The following is a 26,108-nucleotide window of genomic DNA, read 5'->3' as shown; positions in this document are numbered from 1 at the left end:
TTTAGGAGCCCTGGGTTCATTTCCAGTCCTGCCACCAGCTGGTTTATGTCTCTTCCCCAAAACAAGGACAGTGGCACTCTAGCCAGCTGTGTGAAGGGCAATTCAGATCTCTGGGTAAAACATGCTTATATAACTACTCAGTATTATTATGATTACCCAGCAACTAAATATGAGCAATTCCCAGTAAATCCTGGTTTCTCTTCAGAGCAGTTTTGCCTATTGGATAAAGCACTAGGCTGTGACTCAGGAGAACTGGGTCCTCTTGCTGGCTCTCTTGCCGGCTTGCTGGATGACTGTGGGCAAGACACTTCCATTTTCTGTGTCTCACTTGCCCAATATTAAAAATGAGGATAAAGATCCTGACCTTTTGTAAAGTGCGTTAAGATCTACTGAAGAAATGCACCATACAAGACATGGGTGTTACTAGTACTCAGAGGAGGTTGCAGCTTGTGCTGCTATTTGAGAGTTCATGCTCCAATCCTGCTGCCTTCTCTCTGCTCTCCTCAGGCATTTGGTGGGTTGTTGAGATGCCCAAACAGGGAACCATTCAGTCATATCCTGAAAGTCTCCACTGCTCACCTGCACCTCCCTGAGACATACATTAAGGGATGAAAGACAGCACTTAGAGAAACCTCTAGGTAAAGATGTGGCCTGTATTGAAGTGTTGGGTGAAAGAGATGTCCCATAAGGTACCTACTTCCATCTCCACAGGAGGTTAACAAGCTACAACATCCCAGCTTCATCCCACTTATGCTGTCATGTGAAAATCAAAATAACAGTACACAAGAAATGATTATATGATGGCCAGATGTACTGACGTTGCAAATTCGTGAGCCTGCACTACAACACAAGTTACTGATAAGAGAGTAAAGGAGGTGGAGCTGGCAAGAAGTGCAGATTTCTTCCTCATTCCCATGCTTGGAAGGGTTTGGGTGGGCATAGTGTGTCCTTAGCTGTCCTTAAATATGATTTCTGCTTGCAGTTATCTCAGATGATAGTGCTGTTTGTTCCCAGCCTGCAGCTTGCATAGATAGTGAATAGAGGATGTTCAGTTGTACTGATTAGTGCTTATCTATTTCCTGGAGACTGTCATCATTTATGCATTCCTTTTATTGTCCTGATTGTGGTAACAATACCACCAAGGTGATCTTCAGACTTTTATGTGGAGAAGTCACCACTGGTTACCGGTGGCATCTCACCCTTGACACTGAATCCTGCACCCTGGATGGAAACACACTGTGTTGGATGACCCAGTGTGAAAGACATGGAGAAAAACATCTCTGAAGCTGGATGGCAGTTCTCAGTTGCAGTTGCTGCATGTTGAGAGTTTCATTGATAATTTATCCTCTATGACTCAATTTCCCCAAATAAGGAAAATAACACTGATGTCATTCACAGGAGGTTGGGGAAATAAATCCATTAGTATTTGTGAAGTGCTCAGATACCCTGGTGATGGGAGTCACAGAGACAGTGAGACCCTATAGCGCAGTAAGGATGTCTACCACCTTGAGGTTACCAAGCAGGTATCCTGACTAACAGAGATGTGCTATTAAGGTTGCATTTTCATTGGCCTCCTGAATCTTTGGAAGCAGGAGCTGAGGATGGAAATGAGCAGATTCTAGTCTCCCTGGTTTGAGGGAGGCTCTGCGGAAACTTGGGATTTTTTTTTGGCGGGTTCTTTGAAGAGCACAGACATAGGAGCTAATAGGTACCTTGGTCCAGGGATTGCTCAAAGACCTAGACAGCACATCTCACTGAGACTCTCTGTCTCAGATACAGTCTTGGTTTTCATTAAGGAAAGAAGAATCCTCCACTGTGGGAGGAGCCTGGGGAACCAGGGCTTGAAGGTTGTTGGAAGGCATAGCAGGAAGGTGATTTGGGGGGCACAGAGCATTGCAGCTATGGGACTGAGAAGGAGAGACAATGGTATAAGGGAGAAAGGAAATGGGGCAACACAGAACCTCTTGCCTGGGGGAGAATAGGTGACCCCCAAGCATAGTGGGGAGGGGGGAGCAAAGGATGCACGGCCCTGTGGAGAGTTGCGGGGTGTCCCTGAACAAGAAGAGGATTGAAAGGTGGTACTCTTTGAGAGCTGGCAGGCAGGCATGGGGGAAGGCAAAGACTCCTGTGTAGTACTAGAGACTGCGCTGAGCTTCCTAGACAGAGCCTGGCCAGGGCGCTGTGGGGCTCCTGTTGCTCGGCCCAACCAGCTGGGATCCGCGTAGAACAAAGAGCTGTAGCCACTGCTGCAAGCGCGTCGGAAGTGTGTGCGCTTTGTGCTTGTCAGTCAGGTATTTCCACATCCCTGTCACAAGGGCTTTTATTCAAAGCCAGATCTCCTCCTGCACAAGGCTGCTGCCACAGGCTTTCCAGTTCCAGCTTCCACTGCTACATGCTTACTTTCTGGGGGCAGCCTGCCCTCTCCCCCTCGCACATGGTAACTTCTCAGACAGTGCTTAACCCAAAAAAGTCATTTGCATTAAAAACGTTACACTGCTCGACTGACGTCAGTAATGCACTGTACAACCTTCTCGTTAGCTGTTGTCACCAGAGGGCTCTGGTTATTGCTAGGGGAAAGAGAAGGGGGCTTCCCTGTGTCTTTCTTTCCTCTGACCAGGATATTAGGGGTTGAACTTCCTGGGTCAGAAGCAGCTGCTGCTGCCTCCATTGTGAGCCAGGAATTCGGACTGAGCAGCTGCTGATCCCCCAGCGGGGTCTGTGCCCAGGAGAGACCTTAATTAAAGCTCCCTCTGTGCCCAGCCCAGGGGCGCCGGTGACTGGAACTAGCTCTGTAGGGCAGCCCCAGGCTCTACCAACACCAGCTCCTAAGGTGGAGGCTCCAGGTAATGGAGAGAGACCTTGGGGAAAACACTGGGGATGGGCAAGGCAGTGACTCTGCGCACACAGCCCCGTCTCAGTCATCTCTGTTCTCCAGGGCTCTGCGAGTCCCAGTGCTGCTGCCAGCAGTGATGCACGCAAGCTCTCACTGCTGCTCCCAGTAGCACTAGCAGGAGGCAGTCCACATAGGGGATCAGGACACTGACCAAGTGCCCCAGCCAGGAGAGAGGGGAGAGGGTGAAAAGAGGAAAAGGGAGAGGCTGGAAGGGGAAGTAAGTGAGGAAAGAGATTACCAACTCCAAGCTTTGCCCAGACTAACTTCTTGCATCTCTCCATACATCATTATTAAAGCTAACTCTGTAAAAGTAATGTTATCAATATTTCTTTTTGACTAATCAAGGATCTTATTGTAATCTGAGGAGCAGGCAGAGGAACAGCCAGTTCCTGCCCTTACCACTGAGAGAAATGGCCTGCTTTCAGGCGGTAGTGTAACTGGGGGCTGCCTTTGGGCAGTAGCTTAATTAGGGGTGGACAAGAGGGGCACCAGCCTTGGGCACTGACTTGGAGGGGTCGCTGGAATTGCAGCCCCCCCAGCTGCCGGGGGTAGCAGCAGCCCTGCACCACAGCGTTAGCAGCCGGGTCAGGGACAGCAAGCACGCCACTGAAGCAGCTGATCTGCAACAGCCGGGGGCAGACAGACAGCGATGGGGCAGCAACCGCTGGGGTCTTTGAGACCCTGGGACAGGTAAGACTGGCCACCCTGACCACCTCCCTGCTCTCCCATGTTTGGCACCCCCATCCTCCAGCAGGTGTTTTGCCCAGAGCACAAAACTTATTAGTTACACCTCTGCCTTCAGGGACAGTGTCTGGGGTAAATCCCTTAAGGAGGCTTCTTTAGTCTTGTTCTTCACGGCTGATTTTTTACATACCCGAAAGTGGGCAGGATGTTCTGTAGAAAAAGTAAGATAAGTTTCCTGCCTTAAAGAGCTTCTAGTCTCGGGGCTGGATCCTCTGTATAATTGCATCTGCTTTACAAAGTCACACTTAGCTCTATATAGCGACTGCTTCCTCTGTCTGCTCATATGCTACACAAGAGTTCATGACTTTGTGAAGTACAAGGCAGTGGGGACTGAAGGATTGGGACCGCAGCTGTAGGTGAAGTTACCTATGGATGTTTGTAGGACTGATACATAAATTAAGACCTGACCTCAGGGGAGAATTACAACAGAAATCTTGGCCGGCTGCAAAGCTCTCGAGGTAACTATGAGGTTAGTTGGTTGCGAAGTGAGGTATGGGAGCATTTTGATGACTCTGTCAGATTAGTCTGTTTTCAGACTAGGCATTTTAAATAGGGAAGGGAACTAATTTACACAGGTGCCAAGGCCCTAGTGAAATTACTGAGAGATGTAGTTGTTCAGCACCTTTATATACTAGGTGCAGGGCATATTAAAAAATTGTGAGCCATTTATGATTCATGAAAGCTGAAGGAACACGTAATGTAGTCTGACTCCCCCCCAAAACACAGGCTATAGAATATTGCTTAGTAAAATGAATACATGTAGTCCATTTACTTGTGATGGAAATACAGAATTTTCTTTCTTAGAGAAATTAAATATGTATTTAATTTAAAGCCATTTAAATAATGGAGACTCCACCACATTGTTAAGCTGCTCCTCTGTTTGATTATTCTTGTTGCCAAAAATTATGCCACAATTCCAACTTGAGCTTTTCTGGTCACATACTTCAGGCATTGGCTTCTCTATGCTTTTGGGTAAAAAGCCATCTAATAATATAGATTCCTTTATGATTTTTCTCTGATGAGCAAGAATTCCTCAAATTCTATGTAGAGGGCTTTTTACCCAACAGAGAAAAAAAACATAAAGAAACCAGTGTCTGAATGTGATCATCCAAGCTCAAATTGGAGTTGTGGCATGTTTTTCAGCAACAAGAATAATCAAACATCAGGTAAAAAACCCTCTACTCTATAATACTGTCTCATTAGATGATTCCTAGTTCACTTCACCAGACACAGAGGATGATTTATGTTTGGATTCTCCCCTTACCTCAGCAGGTGCTAGGACTGTGAGTGATAACCAAGCAAACCCTTGTCTTTGAGAAACTCCCAGAAATGTCTCCAAAACGATCCAAAGGAAACGTGTCTCAGAACACAGAGCAAGGGAAAAACCTGAAGAGTCAGGGCAGATTAGAAGCACAGCAGCAAAACCATCCGGAGGAGAGAGAGAGTAAATCGACTCACCGCGGGAGAGGCGTAAGGAAACGCAAAGACACCATCGTCCGCCAGAGGACACATTCAGGAGAAAAGCCAAACATCTGCATCGAGTGTGGGAAAAGCTTCACCCAGAGCTCTGACCTTCTGAACCATCGGAGAATCCACACAGGGGAGAAGCCCTACAAATGCATTGACTGTGGGAAGAGCTTCCGTGTGAGCTCGAACCTCATCAGACACCAGAGAACCCACACGGGGGAGAAACTTCTCATCTGCTCCGACTGCGGGGAGAGCTTCACCAGCAAGGCCACCCTGACCCAGCACCAGTGTATCCACACAAGAGACAAGCCCTGTAAATGCATCGACTGTGGGAAGACCTTCAGCCGGAGTTCCCAGCATAAGAGACAGCTGAAGAGCCCTCCTGGGAAGAAGCAGAGTAAATACTCCCATCAGGAAAGCCCTACCGTCAAGAAGGTCAAAGAAACCAAAGCATCCAAGAAGAAAACCCCGACCATCGAGTTCCCCAACACGTGCGCGGAGTGCTGGCAGACCTTCAGCCAGAACTCAGACCTGGTCAAGCACATGCGCATCCACACGGGCGAGAAGCCCTATGAGTGCGCTCACTGCGGGAAGTGCTTCAATGTGAGCTCAAACCTGATCAGACACCAGCGAATTCACACGGGAGAGAAACCATACACATGCTCTGACTGCGGGAAGAGCTTCAGCCGCAGCTCCCACCACAAGAGACACCAGAGAACCCACACGGGAGAAAACCCTCTGCCCTTCCTGCCTTTATGGCCGTACCCTACTCAAGCATGTTAGGTGTGGATTTAAGATGAAAACCTTCACTTCAGCAGTGTGAGGGGGCAAGAGGTGGGCAGCAGGGGAGATAGGAGTTGTGAGCTTGTGGCATCTGCTTTTGGGGATTAACAGGGTCATGAGTACTGGGAGGGAGCTGTATGGCTTTTAGCAGTGATTATTAGGGTCAGGGGTAGGCTTGTAGGAGAGAGGGCTGTATTAGTGGGGGGGGTAAGCAGAATTGACTAGAGATTAGGAATGGTATTGGTGGCAGGGTCAATAGGTGGTAGGATAGGGCAAGTATGTGTGCGTGTGTATGTCTTGTTACATTTTTAATACTGGCCTGTGTGGAATGAATTGTAGGTTTCTTTCCATTTCCAGTAGGACACATGTTTATGCCCTCAGAAACACAGTAAGACTAAAGCTTACTGGCTTTGCTATGGAGCATCCAAGGGATGAATGAGCCCTGGAGACTGAGCTGCCCTCTTGAGAAGGCCCTTCATGAAAGGACTGAAGCACAGTTTTAGTGCTGTGGATACTAAGGGGCTCTCTTCAGCAGCAGCATATTCACATCTGTTTTGCTCTCCAAAGGCAAACAAGGGCTGCTCCCCCTGCACTGTTTGGAACGGGGGATTATCCTTTTAATATTCTAATGTATAATTAACCCCTTCGATTACTAACCTTCTCTTTCTCTTTCTGTGCTGTAATAGGAAAGACCATGCTAGCCCCTCTGGGGTGCATGGGAACTTGACTATGCACACTGTAGAATAAGTAGCAATTAACAACATGTTTAAACCAAATAAGCACTTTTGGTATTTTACTCTTGTGGTTCTTATTGTCTCTGGGCTCCAGTCTCTTTCTGCTTTCCCTTCCCAGATTTCATTGGTTCAGGGAACTTGTTGCATCCCCAGCAGAATTCAAATGAACCCAAGAGTTCACTCTGAGCTGGTATGACTCCTGCTCCCCTCCCAAGACAAGTAGAGAAACCCATTTCTCTTGTAGCAACAGCAGCAGCTATCCCCTTTTTCTGGATTTTGTTCACCTACAAAGGGAGGAGTCTGGGATAATTGAGACCAAATCTATACCACTTTCTCTTTTAAAGGGAGCAATTTTAGAATCCTTTAAACACCTAAATCAGATGCTACCCTTGCACATATTGGTCTATTGTTGGTGTGCCTGTAATCAGTAGCTATTCAGGAAAATCACTCTGCTTAATTATTGTTAATTTTTTATTGCTTTTTTTTGAGAGATCACCACTGAATCAGAACAACCATTTGCTCATCCTGTTCCCTTTCTCAGTACATTTATGTGTTGCCTAGATGCCTACTGGGGTTGGCTTATTCTAAGGTCATCTGTAGCCCAGTAACATAAGGCTTTGACATTCCCTAAAACAAAAATGTGTGCAGGACTGGGCAGTGGCATTTGGATTAGGGAAAATGAAAGGGTTAAGTTGGATTTGAGACACAATTGGCAGAGGTCTTCCTGGAAAAGGTGACTCCAGTACTCCAACATTATTATCAGGACTTGTTGTCGATTGGAAGTAAGCAAACTGTTTTAATTCTTCCTCTCATTAAAGCACTCTTTGGTAAAGATAAGGTGATCAGAGCCAGATTTTGCAAAGGATGTTGGTACTTTGCCTAGCTCCTGAATAAAATTCAGAAGCCTACGTTAGGCATTTAGATTCACTACATGAGGACCCAAAATAATCAGCATGCTAAACAGGGATCTGGCAAAGGTTAGGACAAGGGTGTGCTTGAAATTCTCCCCACAAGTGTTGCAGGGAGGGGAACCTCTGTTCATTCAGGATACAAAGCCTTAGGCCCTCTGCTGAAGACAGGCACCTGTACTCGTTCTTTTAAAGAACTGACAAAGCCAAGAAGGCCTCAGTCATTAAAACATAGCTGGAGGGTGTAGTGTGCCCCTTTTATATATTAGTCTTTATATAATAGTGGTTAGAGTACATGCCTAGTAAGTGGAAGACCTGGGGTTACTTTCAACCCCTGCTGTATAACCAGTTTGCAGAAAGGCATTCTCCAGTCCTCCACAGTGAATCTGTGCTATAGTACTGCAAAGAAGGCAAGATTCACTGGGCCAGAGAAAAAGCACAAAAGAAGAATCCTCTGAGGCTTGGTGGTTAGGGCATGTCCCTGGGAGACGGGAGCCCTGGGGACCACTCCCTTCTTCCAGGGCTGTTCTGGTATTTTACGTGATTCAGGCATGCAATAAAGACCAGAAACATTCCTGCAGAGTTTAGGGGCCTTCAGGTGACCACAAAGTTGAGGTTTTCAGAATTGCAGTTGGGAACTTAGGTGCCTAAATTCCACCCAATTCCCATTTGAGATGTCAAGGTCTTTTCTGGGGGATCTGGTCCTCTCTCTTTCCTATGCAAATCTCAGTCTGGGTTCTATCCAAATCTGCCCCTCTAAGAGACCCATTACAGGATCAAGTGGATGTGAGATTCTTCTTGACTGCCTGCCCTAAGCTGTTGTGGCTTTCTGAATACTGGAATTATTCTACCCCAGTGGTCAGTAATAGTGAAGTGTTTTAAGTCTCCCAAGTGATGTCTGACTGAATAGCTGGATGCTACAATAATGTCAACATGCAACAATAGTGACTGTCCAGCATTAAGAATGGTATCTCATGATCCAGAATTTAAGAAATTCAGACTTATTCTCTGGCAAAGGGTGAATTATCCTTTCTATTTTGGGCTAGATTTACAAAATGCTCTGTACCCAGCAGCTCCCATTTTATTTAGTGGAGGAGTGATGTGGAGAGGCAGGATTCCCCATGGCTGTCAATGGGAGTAGCTGAGTGCTCTTGAAAATCCAGCCTGTACAACCTGAAGAGGTGAAAATTCATGGCAAGGGACACAAAAAAGTTATTGGGGCATCAGCTGAAGTGTGATTTTGGACCATATCAGGTACTGTGTGATAACTGCCAACATATGTGCTCTTTTCCAATGGTACGTGTGAGTTTGCTCACATTTGCTGTGTGGTAAGAATGTGCACATTGATAAACATGCCAGATCCTATTCTACTTATTAGGCATCTAAGTGTGAGCCTCTCTGCCTTGCTCAAGTCCCTGAAAAAATGTTAGCATGCATACTTTTATAGCATATCATCTTAGTCTTAAAACTAAGTCACAAAAAACAGTAAGCAGGAGGAGGACACACCCAATTTTAACATTACCTGTTTTCTAGGAACTTGGGTGGAATAGGACCATACTTAGGGGCCTAGATCCATTTAGAGCATCTGATAGAACAGTAGGGGGCCAAGCTCACTGCCACTCTGATCCCCATCCTCTGACCAATCTGCTGCTCTGCTTGCTGCTCCCTACTCTGTACTCCTTGCCTGATTATCACCTCTGCTTTCTGCTGCTAGCACTGTGCTCCCTGCCCAGTCTGTTCTGTTATCTGCTTCCTGCTCTCATAGCTGCTGCGCTGCCTGCCCCTCTCTGATCTGCTGGGTGCCATGCACAGAGGCTGCCCCTGCCACTTGTAGCACTCATGGCGCTGGCTGGCCATCCCTGTAACAGAAGGATCTAATCTTTACAGTGGAGTAGCTGACAAGCTGCAAGTTCACCTTCTAGCTTCTGCTTTATGATATCTTGTTTGTGCAGCGAAGCCTTCAATCATCGCTGGGTAAAGAACGTGCATTTTCTTAACAGTTAAACACTGCATTTAAAGGCCAAATTTAAAGACTTTAAAAGTCAATTAATTTATGTAGTCTTCTTTTCTCTATCATGTGATAAGTATTCATTGATCAACACCAGAGCCACCTCTGGAGCTAAAAGCTGAATTTGCAGCTTGAGCTAAAATGCTAGTTTTGGATATGAACAACTTATTTCCTCTGTGAAGCAAGCACTGAGAGTCGCCTGTCACACATGATACCCTTTGGTTACACTTTAACTTGCCCTTTTGTGTATTTCCAGTGAATAGTCCCCCTTCTTTCTATTCTGTGCCATTTCTCTTCCCCTCTACACACACTGGACCTTCTGTCCACCTCTCCTCTTCCCCTTTTGGCATTTTTGTCAACCAAGAATACAACCAAGGTCCAAGAACCGGACATCATACACAGGGAGCTGGGCTTAATGAAGATACAAGCCCTGCACAGAAATGAATGGCAGCAACATACCATTCTCCATGTCTGCAGAGGGCATCTGAAATAAAAAAAAGAACGGTGTGATCTGAAACTCAGTGTAAACTCTTTCTGTAAGTATTTACTAACATCTATCACATATCTCCCAAAGAGCTGAACTGTAAAGGAGCTGGGGTGGGATTCTGGGAAAGTATGGGCTAAATCCTATTTCACTTCATGTACCTGACCAACATGCATGTAGCATGTAAATGCAGGTTCTGTTACTCAGAGTTGGTGATTTAGCATTGCCCCTGCTAGCTTACTGGGTTGGCTTAGTAGGACTACTCTCTGGCCAGACACCTGGAGGGAGGAACAGAATTATGCAGGAATCTGTAGAAGTCCTAAAATTTTAGTCAGGCAAAAAACTGGACTAGAAGGAATTAGATACCAGAGTACAAAGGGGACTTTTCACACTTTTCACAATAGGTCAATTGCCTAGTGCAGGGGTATCAAACTCATCCTGTGCCCTGGGCCAGATTGGGCTCATGGCATGGAGCGGCAGCAGGACCATTGCTGGCTATGGCTGTGGCAGGGCCAGCAGTGGTGGTGGTGGGACTGGTGGGACTGCTAGCGGCTGTGGTGCGACTGGTGATGGTAGGACAAGTAGCCGCAAGCTGCTTACCACAGGAGTGGTATTGGGCCAAACAGCTGTTAGGTAAGCAGGGATGTATTAACATAGCCATCGCTTTCTCCTCCACGGAGGGCTACGTCCGCTAGGGCCCAGGGTCTTGGATTCCATGGCAGGCTGCACCCACTGCTGGCTCCATCCCCAACTTCCACAGACTGCTGGTAGCACGGTGGGAGAGATGAAGTGATTGCAGGCTAGATCTGGCTCACAGGTCATATGTTGGACACCCCTGGCCTAGCATTTACAGCACTTATGCAAAGAGCAGGACATGCTCAAATCTGCACCTCATGCTCCCCAGCGAAATCCACTGACCATCAGACCAGGGACCTCTCCAGCTCAGCTCTTGAAGATGTCTTTCATCTAATAGTCATTTGGGAAAATGAGTAAGCAGCATTGAGAGACTTCCTACCTGACTGAAAGCCAAGACCCCAGGCTAGGACCTTGGGTCACCTTCCCTACAGATTAGCATTTGTCTCACTAAATGACACATCCTTTGATTTGTATTCTTTTTTCTTGCCCTACAAATCTTCCTCCCATGGCTGTCTAGTGGATGAGCCTCACTGGTTAACAAAACAAAACATCAGTTGCTACTTCTAGCTGCTGTTCAGACCTTTCCAAAAAAGCAGTTATTCATTCTCGGCCTAGTCTAGTATTAATAGCTTGATAAACAGATTCTTATTCTACTTTCTCATGCTATTGCTTGTAATTTAAATGGAAGCTTATTAATTACTGATTATATATATCATCTTAAGCACATGTCATTCATAGCTGGACTTTTGCTAGGTCCATAGTCTTCACTAGTCAGTGTGGTCAGTCAGTAGGCTACGTATGCCATTTAAGCACATAAAGTGAAATGGGATGTAAGCCATGTAGGCCTGTCAGCTGCCTTGACATAACTGATGCAATTTTTTTTGAACAGACACCATGAGCTGCAAGTGAAATGAGCACAAAGGCAACCTAAACCTCTGTTGAAGGCAAAACAAAATGTAGATAGCTGTAAAATGTAGAAAAACAAGATAAACTAGAGAAGCAAAACAAGCCCGAGGATGGCTCAGTAGGTGAGAAGTAAGTTAAAAGGAAACAGGCTGAGGGAGATAGATTGATGAGGGAATAACCAAAGGAAAAGGTAATTTGGGAGAATCTATAGCATGACCATATATGGCATATACAGAGGAGGGCTGTAAAAAGGGTATAAAAGCTTAAGCAAAAAACTTAAGTTTTAGGGAGCTGTCCCTAAGCAGGAGGAGACCATGCTGGTCAAAACTGCAAGCCCCAGTGCCATGAGGATGCCTGGCCAGCTGAGTCTTCATTCATTTTTTGGCAGGCCTACATAAAAATACCTTAACGGACTGGGGTTTTGCTTGAGTAGTGGTATTGCTTAAGTGTTCAGTAAATCAGGATTTTAGATCAGAATAGTTTCTCCCGCTCCCTAATCAAAATGAAGCATAACAGGCCAGTTACAAATGGAAGTCCTGGATGCTGAGAACCAGCAGCTGAAAAGAAGGGGAAACTCTCAGGGTGGGGTGTAAGTCAGGAGACTCTGTATCTTGACAGTTATCTAGAGACACCAAGATAGGGACACTAGGCTCAGTTCAGACTCCAGAGGTTTAAAAACTCTGGATCCAGCACCTGAAGCCCCTAACAGCACTGTGGTAAACTGCCAACAGAAGGCATTCATCCAGATGTCATCATACCCTATATCAGCAGCTGTCTATGCAACATCCAGATCCCATTTTCTGTTGTTTCCCAGTTTCCCTCAACCAGCTATCAATCCTGTTTATTCCCCCCCCCTTGCAATCTGTTGCCAGGAATGGATTAAGGCAATCTGGGGAACAAGGCACATCACAAAATGAGACCCTTGTGACTCTGACCCCCACTTAAAAGGGTGGTGGGCTGGAAGCAGGGAAACACCTCCACGCATTGATCATCTCAGCAGTATTTGTTTGGTAAGAGCTGGGAGCTGGACTGCTGTGCTCTTCTTCTTTTGACATACACAGAGTCCTCTGCAAAGTGTCAGACTAAGATTTCTAAGAAATTGGGTTGGGAGATAAGATTTTATTGAGATGCCCAGGGCTGTGCTGCCCTGCTGTCTGCTCCCCCATCTGTAGCCTGATTGTTTGTAGAGTTCAGATTGTGGCTGTATGGGATTGTTGGGATGGGGGTGAACCTGCTTCAGGCAGGAGGGTGGGCTGGATGGCCTCTGGACATCCCTTCCAGCCCTACTTCTCTATTACTCCATGAGGCTCTCTACAACTCAGGCAGGCATTGATGTATTACCCTGGGGCTGTGTTTTCTTTATAACCATGAAAACTAAATACTGATGACTTTGATGAAAACTGAAATCCTGATAGAGCTTGATCAATTTATGGAGGAGAGTATTAGGATAGGGGTGTACTTGGAGTAGAAATCAGTATATATTTGAAACAGCATATATATATATATATATCTGTAGCTGTTTCAAATATTTGGCATTCATGAAAGGAAGCCAATCTACTGCGTGGGCTGTTGATATATGTGGAAAGTGTTTAGAAATCCAAGTCTAAAAACAGAGGTTAGATTTCTCCAAGGAAACTCTGAAGCCTTTTGTCTTGGGATCCTATAGGGAACCCTGTTGTCCTATGTTAGGTACCTGTGAAGTATCTAAATTAGCACTCTGGCAAGGACAATAGCAGCAAATTTGAGTTAATTGCCATTCAAACTGCCTCTATAAATAATTCTCCTCCATTCCCCACCCTGAAAGTTGACCCTACTGTGCAATTTCCTGTGGATTCCTGGTTGTAATTTAAACCACCCCAGATTAAATCCAACCTCTGTTTTTTAGCCCAGTGCTTCATAGCTTCCACTAGTTGTATCCAGGGGCCAGTAAGAAAGTACCTCCCCAACTTTGCCAAAATGATTATTTGAATTCAAGGGGTTTTTCCCACTTTTGTCATTCAGCCTGTGCTGGGAGGCTGATTCCAGTGTGTTAGTGCCCACTGAATAACCTTTCAGGTTTGTGACTGATGCCTCTTGATCATATACTTAAACTGATTGCCAGAGGGAAGAATTTCACCCCAGGTTATACTGACATCAACTCTTTTTTCTTTTTTTTTTACTTCTGGTGCAACAGGGGCATGATGCATTTCTTGGGATTAGATGATGGTCTTTACCAAACACATTCCCTTCCACTGCAATGTCCAAAGTGTAAGAGGCCTTCACAGCACATTATCTCTGCTGCTCTCTCCCTGTGGCCTTGCAGCGTGTTGTGGATGTATGTGCCAGAGTGCTTGTAGATAGATGCTTTTTGGACACAGGTTTATTACATCAGTGTTTATGAATGCAAAGGACTGGGCTCCATGGCCTGGGAGGTCCCTTGTAGTCCCATCTTCCCATGACTCAAAGAGCAGACGCCAAAGGCATGGGAGAGTATTTGCTTCCAACTGAATTGAGTATGTGTGTGTGTGTGTGTGTATATATATATATATATACACACAATATATTCAAATGTTTGGCATTCACAAAAGGAAGCCAATTTGCTGTGTGGGTTGTTGCAGAAATTCCATTTTTTCTAGTTCTATCCCTATCCTCTCTTTCCCGTTTACAGACGAATCATCCAGAGCGTCTCACTGCTTGTGAGAACAGAAAGCCAGAGCAGAAAATAGTTTTCTAGTTATTTACTGAATGTGCATATAAAATTCCCCCAGCTTTTGCCCTTTTTTTTGTCTATTAAGTGTAGGTAATTTTTGGTTTGAAGGTGACCAGTTGTCCTGAGTCCATGACTGAGGGAACTGTAGGGAAGATATAGTGACTTAAACCTCCCTTCAGTCAGCTATCTCCTCCATATTTGAGAATCAAATTATTTTGCTCCTTTTACACTAATAAAATTCCCCAGCCCCTCACGCTTTGTTTCTAATGGCTGAATACTGACAGAAACTCCCTGCAGCTATTTTCCTTTTCTCTCCCTTTTATCAAAACCTTTAGATTTCTATCTCTTTTTTTTTAGTTCTATTGTTTAATATTGATATAAAACTCCATCAGATTTTGCCTCTTAGCTCTTTTTTTTTTGGTCAGCAAATGAAATCTCATCACATTTGGTTATCTACTGTTTAATTATGGAATAGCAGTAACTTTCATTGCGGGAAGTTGCTCTTCTCTGAAGGGAAACTACCACTAGGGTTTCCCCGTCACTGGGTGCATCTACATATTCATTCATGTGCAGAGGTTATGGGGCATTTAATTTAGCATTTGTATAATCAAGTACTAAATAAATGTGCAGTAACCAGAATGACTGTGCAGTAGCACCAACAAATGCCTCTTTAGTGACATTAGGGCACAGTAGCTTAATCAGGGATGCTTCTAGGGGGGGCGAATCGGGGCGACCACCTCAGGCCCTGCGTTTTGGGGGGCCCTGTGGACAGTGCCATACAGGACCCGCCACAGCCGCCACGCACCACTACTGCCGAGTGCTGCTGGCTCTGCCGCTGCCACACGGCCCCCTCCAGCCTCCCGCCCCACCCCTGCCCCTGTGCCACTGGCTCTCCCTGTGCACCCCCCCCCCCCCCCGGCCCCGCACAGGCTGATATGCCCCGAGCCCTGCACACCCCTAGGGACAGCTCTGAGCTTAATAATACTGCACAGTAGTGTATTAGCACTATCCGTGCTGTGACACGCTATTGCGCAGTACTATTAGGCTACTGCGCAGTTAGCGTCTCATGTAAATGCACCCGGTAGGCTCTAATCAGCTGCCATTTCCCCACCGCTGCTGCACTCCAGGTGCCACATAACCTTCTGGCTCCATCCCGTTCCAGGGCCCTGGCACAGTGGCATCATTCAGGGCTCCTTGCTGGCCCAGAAGGAACCAGCACTTTCTGGTTATTTGTCAAATATTTCAAGTCACCTCAGATTTTAGTCCTGATTTTTCTTGGCTTTTTAAACAACAGGGACAACTTTTACTTTAGCAAGAAGCAATTATCTCTTCATCCCACCCTTGCCTCGCTCAGCTGTGCTCCTGAAATACAGCAGCAAGAACCATGCAGACCAGGAGAAACGAGCAAATGAAACATGTAAAAAAATAAGCTCAGCTGAGAACTAAGTCTGGCCCAGGGAAATAGCTTCTGACAAAGATGTACTTTAACGTGCCACGTGAATTTGATATTAGTATTGATTTTAAAAAGCAGCATTTAAAAAGAAAAGTGAAGATTTTCTCTTTCTAAAATATTCCTGCAGTTTTTAAATGCCATGCAATCCACCATGACAACTGTTGTTTTGGTTGAATTCAAACAAAACCAGAAAATGATTGTTTTTCCCTTGTTTGTTTTACTCCTCCTTTCTCTTCCTTGCCTCCTTTTGTAGACACTGGGAGAAAAAAAGAGAGAGAGAGAGAGAGAGGGAGGGAAGGGAGAAAATAAAGAGGGAAATCCGTCCCCAAACCAAAATTACATTTTCCCATTTTGATTCCCTTTGAATCTTATTAACTTGCTTTTGTTCTTTTCACCTGAAATATGACAATGGTCACTGAGAACCCGTGTTTCATGGAAAGAAATAATATTGTGATGGAAAATTGAATGCAGGCCTAGCTGCCTAGGAGGCGTCCACCGATGTCCGTGAGGACCTGCGGTGCATTCCCTAAATGTCCTGTTTGGGACTTGGCAGCACTAAGCGTTGGCCTGGCTTCCTCGCACAGCCGGCAGACGGGGAGCAGGGGGAGGCGGGATACGGAGATTACATGAGCCGAAAGGTAGGTTATTATTTTGCTGGGATTTGGGAGGATCACTTAAATCAACCCGTGTGGGCCTGCGTGGCCCCTGGCCCCAGGATGGCAGGAAGTAGTACATTTCCTTGGGACTGCCCCTGGTTCATTTGTCCTGGAGGAACCTCTGTGATCAGGAAGCAGAGCAAGATTTAGCCAGATCCCTTCTGTGTTTCTGTCCCTGGGGGAGCCCAGGGACACAGTTTCATTAGCTGTGGCCGCTAGAGGGCTCTGGCAATGGCTAAGGGAGGGGAGGCTGCTTCTCTCTGTTTTATCTGTTTAGTACATCGGGGGCTGAGCTTCCCGGGTCAGATGCTGCTCCTACATCCATAGTGACCTGAGAGCCTGGGCTGAGCAGCTGCTGCTCCCCAGCAGGGTCTGTTCCAGCCCCAGCCCCTCGAGCCCAGCCTGGGAGCAGGGGCTTTCTCCAGGGGCTGGACACCAGCCCCAGGCTCTGCTGACACCAGCACCTGAGCTAGCTGCAGGTAATGGAAACACACCTCCGGGAAAGCGTTAGGGACAGGCAGGACAGTGACCCTGCACATACAGCCCACCCATGACTTTCCTGGGGGGTCTGTGAGCCCCAACGCTGCCATCACTGACACACGCTGGCTCTTGCTCCTGGCGACACTGGCTGGGGCTGGCCCAGCTACAGAGCGCAACCCCCCTAAGAAGAGAAACAGGATCCAGACCTCCCGCTGAGAAGGGGAGGAGTGGAAAGGTGAGAGAGAGAAGCTGTTCCATATACAGTGTACTTCATTTTCATTTTTTGCAATTCTCTCTCTCTCTCCAGCGTGGAATTTGTAAAAAAAACCCCAAAAAACAAAACAACACACCCCCCCCAAACCATTTATCCACAGAAAAATAAGGGATATGCTTAAAATCCCTGACGCTTCAAAGAAAAAGCGATGAATGCAAAGTAAGCAGTGTCTCATTTTCTTATATTTCGCTTTTTAAAAAAATCCCCGTTTCCCTCTCTGTAACAGTTAGCTACACCAACCCACATTATGCCATAGATAATGTGCACCATATTTAGGCACCCAAATAACTAGCTTGATTTTCCAAAATGCAGAACATTTCAAAGTTCCCCTCCTTCTTTTTAGTATTTTGAAGTGTTAAACCAGTTGGTGTGAAGAAGCGTGTATAGCCAGTGTATACAATTTAGTGTGTGGCTACTGTTGTAAGAAGTACCAGCCAAAGGCCCAGCCCTTTTCTCATTTGACACCAGGTAGCTGTAAATTCAAAGAAAGCAGCACCCTTCTGACTGTCTAGTCTGGCTTCCTGCACGGCACTTCCTGTAAGCACTATTCCTGCATCCAGACCAAAGACTTCTGGTGATTTAAAAACTGAATAGATGAGTTTTCAGTGCCTCTGCTGTTAAGGGTGAATTATCTGCAATTTTAACTATTTGGGCCCTATTTGTCTAGTCATTGGAGCTTGTTCTGATTTTGTCTGCTGCATTAAAGAGCCATCGTTATTATTAATGTTCCCTACAAATATCAGTGTAGTGCCTGTTTTCATGGGTAAATAGCCTAGAATAGCAGTAGTTAAGTAGTATTGTGAAATAACTGATCCTCATTCTCCCCGAAGTAGAAACTTTTCAGTTTCATAGTTTCATAGTTTCAGGGTCGGAAGGGACCTAATAGATCTTCTAGCCCGACCCCCCGCCAGGGCGGGAGAACAACCCAAAAAACACAAACAAAACCACTCACCCTAAAAACAAAAACGGGACTCAAATGAGTCCAGCCAGGTAAGTATCCAGCCTCTTCTTAAAGATCCCCAGGGTAGGGGCCAGCACCACCTCCCTTGGAAGTTGGTTCCAGCTCCTAGCCGCCCTAACTGTGAAGTAGTTTTTTCGGATGTCCAATCTGTACCTCCTCTCCATCAACTTGTGCCCATTATTCCTTGTTATGCCAGCAGGGGCTAGGGGAAACAGCGTCTCCCCCAAACCCTTCTGGTTCCCCCTAGTGAGTTTATAGACGGTCACCAGTTTTATTTTGCCCCCTTGAGTGCTTTGAGTGCTTTGCATTAGTACACTTTGGAAATGTTTTAATCTAAACTGTAAAGAGGCCCCCTTAGTACCAGACAAGAGTGTCCATACAGGAACTAGCGTAGTATGGTATAGCTGATGTGTTTTAATTTCTGACCCTGGCTTATTTTGAAATAACTTCCCCACGTAGACAAGCTACAAGCCTTTCTAGGTTGTGTTCAAATCACTCTTAGCCTTCTCTTCTAGATGGAGCTCCTTCCGTCTCTCATTGTAAACCAGGATTTCTAGATTTCAAATCATCTTTGTAACTATTTTCTGAACCTTTCCAGGTTTTCAACATCCTTTTAAAAAGCTAGGATCTTAGACCTAGAAACAGTTTTCCAGTCTTGGGCTGCTTGTACATGCCACAGGGGTTTCATTTGGTTTAGTTCTCCCTAAATTGAAACGGTGGGTTTTTAAAAAAACTACTTCAATTTAGGGAGAATTAAAACAAACTAAACCTCCACGGCGTGTACACAAGGGTGGGGTCCCGATCCTTACCTGCCTCATCGACAGTGGGGGGTGAGCTGCCAACGGGCTGAGCGGTCCCTAAGCTGCGTGGGGCCCCCAGGCGGCACCCACCTGCTGGCACCCCGCTCGGGCAGTTCCAGGGAGCGTCACAGCCATGGAGGGAAGTACCATCCCCACCGCAGTCGTGGAGGGAAGCACCAGGCCCCTGCACAGCTCAGGCTGGCTCCGGGGAGGGAAAAGAATAAAAGATCAGGCTCACCACTTTTTTTTTTTCCTTCAGCGGAGCCTGCCTGCATGGGCTGCCGCCAGGTCCCACAGCTTCTGAGCTGTGCGGGGCCCGGCAAGCCCCAAGCACATCAGCTTCCAGGGCTCCATGCGCTGTTGCACTTTGTTACGTAGCAAACTAAAACACCTTGGAGGTGTTTTATTTTGCTAGGTACCAAAGTCATTTAAAGTGCAATATGCCGCCAAACACGCAAACAGCAACACCATTAAAGCAATGCAAAAGGGCATTTAAGTTAATTTAAAGGCCAATTTTGTGGCATGTACCAAGGCTCTTTGTCTCTCCAGCGTCATATACTGAAATAATATCACCACTTCTAATCTGATAGTCCCTGGTTTCTTATTCAGCGATTAGTTTAGGTCTTTTCAGCCATCACATTATGTTTGGAGCTCATATTCAGTAGGCATCATGTTTGGAGGCAATGTTTCTACTGGATAGAGCACTGGAGTAGAGCACAAGAGACCTGCGTTCTGTTCTTGGGTCTGCCAGTGAGTCAGTCTAAATGACTCAGTTTCCTGCTTTATGGGTCATTTTTCCTGTCTGTAAAATAGGATAATGTTACTGACCTCCTCTATGGCAGTTTGAGATATATGGAGGATAAAAGCTGGGCATTGCTTCCCACCCCCCAAAAAACAAAACAAAACAGCTGCTGGAAATTGGGTGCACATTAAAAGTGAAGAAATATGGTAAGAGCAGTTTCTGTGTCAGGCAAAAGTGAAAATTACGCTGTACAGGCTCCGCAGGGAGCAGAACAGTGAGCAGGACAACCAGTAGCATAACTAAGTGTGGATGAGAGGGGCACCAACCTCAGGCACCAATTTAGGAGGGGTGCCAAAATTGTCCCCAACCCCCAGCAGCAAGAGCAGTGCCACCACATTGCTTTTGCAAGAGCAGAAAAACCACAAACACCGAGCACAAACACCATCCTCCTGCTGCTTCAAGAACCAGGACAGAAATGGGTATGGTATGTGGTGGTGCTGGGGACCGTTTTGGGTAGGATTCTTGTGCCCCCTGCCCCTCTCCCTTCAGAATCACCCCCACACACACCCCTGCCAAGGGGCAAACCCTGCTTGTTAATGCCCCTGAGGACCAGCTCCATAGTTGCTGCTACTTAGTTACTTACGACAAGAAAAAATGGCTTTTTTTTGGCATTCTACCTTTTAAAAAACAAGGCGTGTATCTTATTTTGGGGAGTGTTATATGTAAGAAAATGTGGTGCTTGGTTAATTATTCACCATGAGCCTAAAATATCTTTAATGTTGAAGAAGGGAAAGGTTGTAAATCTATGCTCAGCTTCTTGTCCTTTAATAACATGCTGTTTCAAAGTCATCTCCATGGAGCTTCATGCCAGGTAAGCCCTGTCAGATGGTTCAAAATAGACTGGCAGTGTTTTCAGTGTGACACAGGTCTTCCTCTCGCCAGGGTTTTCTGTCTCATATCAGAAAGGAACGGCAAACATTTGGACTTTATTTTTTTTTTTTCTGACAGATAACAGAATCCTGAGTGGAAAGGAGGAGGACAGTCTTGACATAAATGCCCTGAGGAAGAGGGACTTCATGAGATGTCACCTAGCAGATCCAAAGGGGATGCGTCCCAGAATCCTCACCACTGGGAATCTGACAAGAATAAGCCCAGACTGGGAAGGCAGCAGAAAAACCCTCCAGAGAAGAGAGAGATAAATACATTCCCTGCCCAGGAGGTCTCAGGAAGGTCATTTTCCACCAGAAAACCCCATCTGGGAGAGAGGCAAAATACATGTGCTGACTGTGGGGCAAGACTTTATGCAGAGCTCAGGCTCACAAGAATTTGCCCAGGAAAGAAAATCTTTGAGTGCCCCGAGTGCAAGAAAGTCAGCATCTTTGAAGAATTGGCACTGACACCACACTGGGGAATGCATGGCAAGGGAAACCCATAGCTGTGTGCGTCCTTGCTGTGCAAAACACTTCCATCGGAGTAGGTGTTTCTGTAGGAGAATCCAGTGCCACTGCCCCATTCAGGCAAAATGAAATAGTGATCGTTGGAGGACCTTAAAGGCTGGGGAGGACGGAGTTGTTTATTCCATAATTGGCCAACAAAGGACATGCAGGACTTGCTTATCAGTTAGATCCTTAGGAGGAGGGGGCAAGGGGACTGATGATCTGATGGTTCCTTAGTGTGAGTAGCAGATGATAGGAGATAAGATGGACATGGGGTTTGTCCTTTGATTTTATTAGTGGCCTGTACGATATGAATTAGCATATTTCTGACCCGTTTAGAAATGGGATAGGATAGGTGCCCTGACAACAGAAATGCTCAGTGCATTTAATGTTTGCAGGATCCTCTATCTCAGCAAAAAGTCTGAGGACTGAACCCACCACAGTGTCTGCAATCGTTACCCCTCCCTGAAGGTGGTTCTCCTGTGGTAGGACTGAAATGCAGCGCTCTGATACCCTGCCTAGAGCACAGAGAGAAATTGTCTGCAAACTATTTACTCAGCAAATCCAGCCTCTCTCCTTGCTGGTGGCAGCAAGCCACAGATTCCTCTTGTCCACTTCCTGTATGATAGTACTTGATAACTCATTGGCATAGTGTTAATTTGTTTGTGGCAATACTTGATAGCCATTCTGAACGGCCTTGGTTAGCAGTGATTTTACACGTGGTGTTTACTGTTTCCCCTAGTGTGAAAGGAATAACTCTGTAAGAAGGACTTGAGGGGACTGCTATGGCTCTGAGTATCTCAGGGAGAGGGAGCAGCTTAGCAGGGGACAAGAAAAGAAGGCTAGGGAAAGGCAGATTATTTTAAAATCTCTTCTATACATCACCACTGGCCTTACCTGAAATGCCATTCCTAGATCACTTTGGCTGCCAGTGGGTGCAAGATTTCAGTGTAACGATGCAGGTGCAGCCTACAATGTGTGTGATGAGGGTTCAGTCAGCATCTTGTCTGGTTCATTTTAAGTGTTTAAGTGTCAGAGTCCTGCAGTGGGGTTTGGAGCCCTGTCCCATTCACCATCAGTAGTGAGCACGGTCCTACCCAGAGTAGCCTACAGCCTCTACCAGTCACTGGAACACCATGAAAAGAAGCAATCGTAGCAACACAGGATGGAGGAACTTGTCTGCCAAGCAGCCACGTGTAAGCCCTAACCATATGACTGGGATAAGTCCAAATGCTGGCTCTGCCTTAGAGTTGTCCTCACAGCCAGGTACGTCTGTCAGCCACCAATCACCAGAATCTGCCACAGAGAAACACCACTTATCTGTGCCTGCTGTGTCTGGGATCATTGGGGAGTCTGGCACTGGGGGCCCCCTTTTTATTCCAGATGAGGTGTTGCAGGTTATCAAGGCTGAGGCTGATGAGGATGGAGCCAGCGTGGCTGGAGAGGCAGGCTCATCAGGGGGCGATACATTTTCAGGCTACTCCTCTGGGGTAGATGGGGAGGCTCCCATGGATCCGATCACCCCTGAGGGTATGGAGGGAGAAGAGGAGGTCAGTGATGGGTTGGGACACTCTGGTGGGTTAGAAGGAGAAGTCAAGCATCCAGTGCTAATAAACTCATACTTCGCCAGCATCCAAAAACAAAGCAAACAAGCTCTCCAGATTGGGGGGGAGATCAGCCCTGAGCCAAGGGAGGCCATAACAGATAACAAGGCAGAGGAAAATTCCCACACTGTTGTCCCTACTACTTCATATGTGCCAGGGGTAAGGGTGCAGGGCACGAGGCCAGGAAGGTACCATCGACAGAAGTCATGGGTGTGGGAATACTTCTCCATTGACCCTGGGGATCCCACCCGTGTCACTTGCATGATCTGCCAGCAGATGGTCAAGCGGGGAACCGACCCCAAACGTCTGGGTACGTCCTCACTTGGCAACCACATCAAACACAACCACAATGTTGTCTACATGCATCAGAAGAACCTGAGTGGGCAGCAGCCTGGCACAGGTGGGGCAACGGAGCCTCACTCGACCTTACATGGTGCCACACTAAAGCAGAGGCCAGAGTGTAGCACCAGCCGGGCCCCCGCCATCACCAAGAGACTTGGCACCTACGCTTCCCACCTGTCAGTCAGTGAGAGTGTGCAGAGCAGCACGAAATACCACCGGGCACACCCTCGGGCACTCGCACTGAATGCTGCTTGCGCCAAGATGCTAGCTCTTGACCTCCTGCCCTTCTCCCATGTGGAGGGTGAGGGCTTCCGAGAAATGATGGCAGCAGCTGCTCCACGCTGGCAGGGGCCCAGCCGCTCCTTCTTTTCCAAAAGGGCAGTGCCAGAGCTGTGCCGGGCAGTGAAGGCCTCAGTGCTGCAGGCTCTCAGGGGCTGCAAGGGTGGCCGGGTGCACCTGGCAGTGGACATGTGGACCAGCGGGCAAACCACTGACTACATGTCCATCAGCGCCCATTGGGTGAGCCTGAGCAACAGCAGCATCCTGCGCCAGCATGCCACTCTCTTCATGTGTGGTCTGGAAAAACAGCACAGTGCTCGGCATGTGCTGGAGAGGCTGCAGGCCGTTATTGGGGAGTGGCTGACACCCCTCTCCCTTTCGCCAGGCTTCGTAGCCTCAGACGATGGGCAGCGTGTGAGGCGGGCTCTGCGGGAGGGTGGCTTTCCCCACGTCATGTGTCTGGCGCACTGCCTAGCCCTCGTGGTGCGGGAGTTCCTACACAGCAATGAGGAAGTGGACAGGGTCCTGGCAGCCACCAGGAAGATCTGCACCTATTTCAGCTGCTCCTACGCTGCCCGCCACCTCCTCTGGGAGCTGCAGGTTGAAAATCACCTGCCCCGGCACCAGCTAAAGAAAGAGGTGGCTGCCCGGTGGAGCTCCACCCTGCGCATGCTGGAGCGGCTCTACGAGCAGCGAGCTGCTATCCAGGCCTGCCTGCGCCGCTCTGCCCAGGCCCAGCGGGACAGGGGGCTGCACCTGGCACCGGGTGACTGGCCCCTCATCCACGCACTTTGCCAGATCCTGCGGCCCTTTGATGATGCCACAAAGCTGGTGAGCGGCGCTAATGTGGGCATCAGCCAGGCCATCCCACTTATCTGTCTGCTGGAGAAGAAGCTGCTTTCGCTAGTGCAGCAGTATGAGGGAGAGGGTAACGAGACTGGCCTGGCCTTGGCCCACAGCCTGCTGCAAACCTTGCAGGGCAATCGGCAGATAATGGAGATACGCAGCCAAGAGCACTACATCCTTGCCACCTACATGGACCCCAGGTTTAAAAATAACATGGCTGCCTTCATGCCCAGTGGGGACAGCAGCCTACACTGCTGGACACAGAGACTGATTGATGAGGTGGCTGAGAATATCCGGGACACCAGTGAGACAAGCACGGGCCAGAGGCAGCAGCAGTGTGAGGGCAGTGCCTCAGACCGGGGCAGGTCCCTTTGGGACAGCCTGGAGGACTTTGGACTCATAAGCGTGGCCCCTGCCTCCCAGGATTCGGCCAAGGCCCAGGCAGCACAAATAGTAGAGGGATACCTGCAGGACACTGTCCTCATGTCTGCCAGTGCGGAGCCGCTGCTGTACTGGCAGCTCAAGAGGGATGTCTGGCTGCCTCTCTTCCAGGTGGCTGTACAGCATCTGAGCTGTCCCCCCTCCAGCCTATACTCTGAGCAGCTCTTCACCACAGCAGCCACCATTGTGAAGAACAGGCGGACTTGCCTCTCCACAGGCAGCGTGGAGAGCTTGGCCTTCATCAAGATGAACAAGCACTTGCTCCCACGGGAGTACAGGGTGCCAGAGCATGTGGCTGGTGGCCAAGATGTGGCTCTGCAAGATATAGAGGAGGAAGAAGAGGAGGAAGAGGAGGAGGAGATGGACGATATCATGGAGTGACTCTAATCAAGGGGCACCACCTTCTTAGCATGCACGGTGCTGGGAACCAGTTTGCGCTTGTCTTACTAACACTGGGAACTCGCACACAGGAAGGGGACAACTTGGTTGGCAAGGGGCGTTGATCCCTCCCAGTGTCAGCACTCCTTTCTCTCGCTCTCTGTTTGTTTGGCTGCAGTTCAAGGACTTGGATTTTTCTGCCTTTTCCTACTCATCTGCAAACAGGCAGCTGTACAAAGAGCAGCCTTGAGGTTTTCAATGGGCCTGTGATTATCATTATCTAACTATTTGTATGTTTGTGTATAATATATCTATAGCTATATATATATTTTTTTTTTTTTGCGGCATTTTATGATCCACAACGGGAAATCGTTGTGCTTAAATAAGGGCAGCATCGTTGCCTGACTTAACAAAGCTACCTTTTGACCAGTACAGAGATGGCAGTGAAGCCCTTGACAGGACCTGTGTCAGTGATGATATGCCAGCATCGTCTTTCCACTTATGGGCATGTCTGTACAAAGATTTGCGCACATGCAACCCTACCACTGACTTTGGGTCAATTGTAACTGGCCCCTGCAGAAAGATCTTAGTAGAAGAATATTGGTTGGGATAACAGAAAAGACGTTCAGGGTACAAAGCTGTTTATCCCTTTGAGAGGTCTGCTTTATGGGGCCTCCCAGTTTAATATTGTAAAACCTGTCATTAAATTGACCAGAAAAACAAACGTTCCAGTAGTGGTGAGATTCCAGGAACTTTTTGCTAGCAATACCTTGTAATGCTGGTCATTACATGTGTTTTAAGAAAACAGTCTGAACATTAATGCCAGTGTTTTCAGAAACCACGTGGCTAAAATTGCAGGAAAAAGGATGACATTTTCAGAAGTGCCTAAACATGAGCTGATAGATTTGCTATGGGACTTGCACTCCTAACCCTTTAAGTAGTTTTAAAAATCCCACTCAAAATCCAGAAACTGGTTTAGGTGCCTAACTCTGGCCACTGGCCTGGGGAACTTTTGATCTAATGCAGCCATCAGCAATGTTCTTACATTGATGCATACTTACCCGTGAATGGGTTTTGTCCCTAAGCTGAATAAAAGTTATATGTTTAAAAAGCGGGGAAAGCAGAGATATTCTTCATTCAGCCCTGCCTTGAAAATGTACATTA

General features: G+C 47.2%; 2 protein-coding genes across 7 annotated transcripts in view; both read left to right on the top strand.

Moving 5' to 3' along the window:
- The window catches only part of LOC102377215 (zinc finger protein 436-like), an 8,785-nt gene extending 1,907 nt beyond the window's left edge, over positions 1–6,878 (top strand). The window contains exons 1-2 of one of the 2 annotated variants that reach the window (XM_025216718.1): positions 2,865–3,583; positions 4,907–6,878. In XM_025216718.1, coding sequence (XP_025072503.1) covers positions 4,967–5,887 — 921 coding nt within the window. In that variant the 5' untranslated portion in view covers positions 2,865–3,583; positions 4,907–4,966 and the 3' untranslated portion in view covers positions 5,888–6,878. Of the gene's footprint in view, positions 1–2,864; positions 3,584–4,906 lie in introns of those variants that run through there. The other variant, XM_025216719.1, reaches the window with a different exon arrangement.
- On the top strand, positions 2,682–26,108 carry LOC106722833 (zinc finger BED domain-containing protein 6-like). Of its 5 annotated transcripts, none has more exons than XM_025216686.1 (2): positions 2,682–2,843; positions 20,627–26,108. In XM_025216686.1, exon 2 carries the CDS (start codon positions 22,191–22,193, stop codon positions 24,945–24,947), a length of 2,757 nt encoding a protein of 918 aa, XP_025072471.1. In that variant the 5' UTR covers positions 2,682–2,843; positions 20,627–22,190; the 3' UTR covers positions 24,948–26,108. The 5 variants fall into 5 exon arrangements, with proteins under 5 accessions (XP_025072471.1, XP_025072470.1, XP_025072469.1 ...); XM_025216685.1 differs by lacking the exon at positions 2,682–2,843 and adding an exon at positions 8,761–10,073; XM_025216684.1 differs by lacking the exon at positions 2,682–2,843 and adding an exon at positions 16,299–16,343.

This window comes from Alligator sinensis, unplaced genomic scaffold, assembly GCF_000455745.1.
Source record: "Alligator sinensis unplaced genomic scaffold, ASM45574v1 scaffold1391_1, whole genome shotgun sequence".
Classification (NCBI taxonomy): Eukaryota; Metazoa; Chordata; order Crocodylia; family Alligatoridae; genus Alligator; species Alligator sinensis.
The sequence above is the reverse complement of the archived record's forward strand: the minus strand, read 5'-3'. Positions and strand labels throughout refer to the sequence as shown.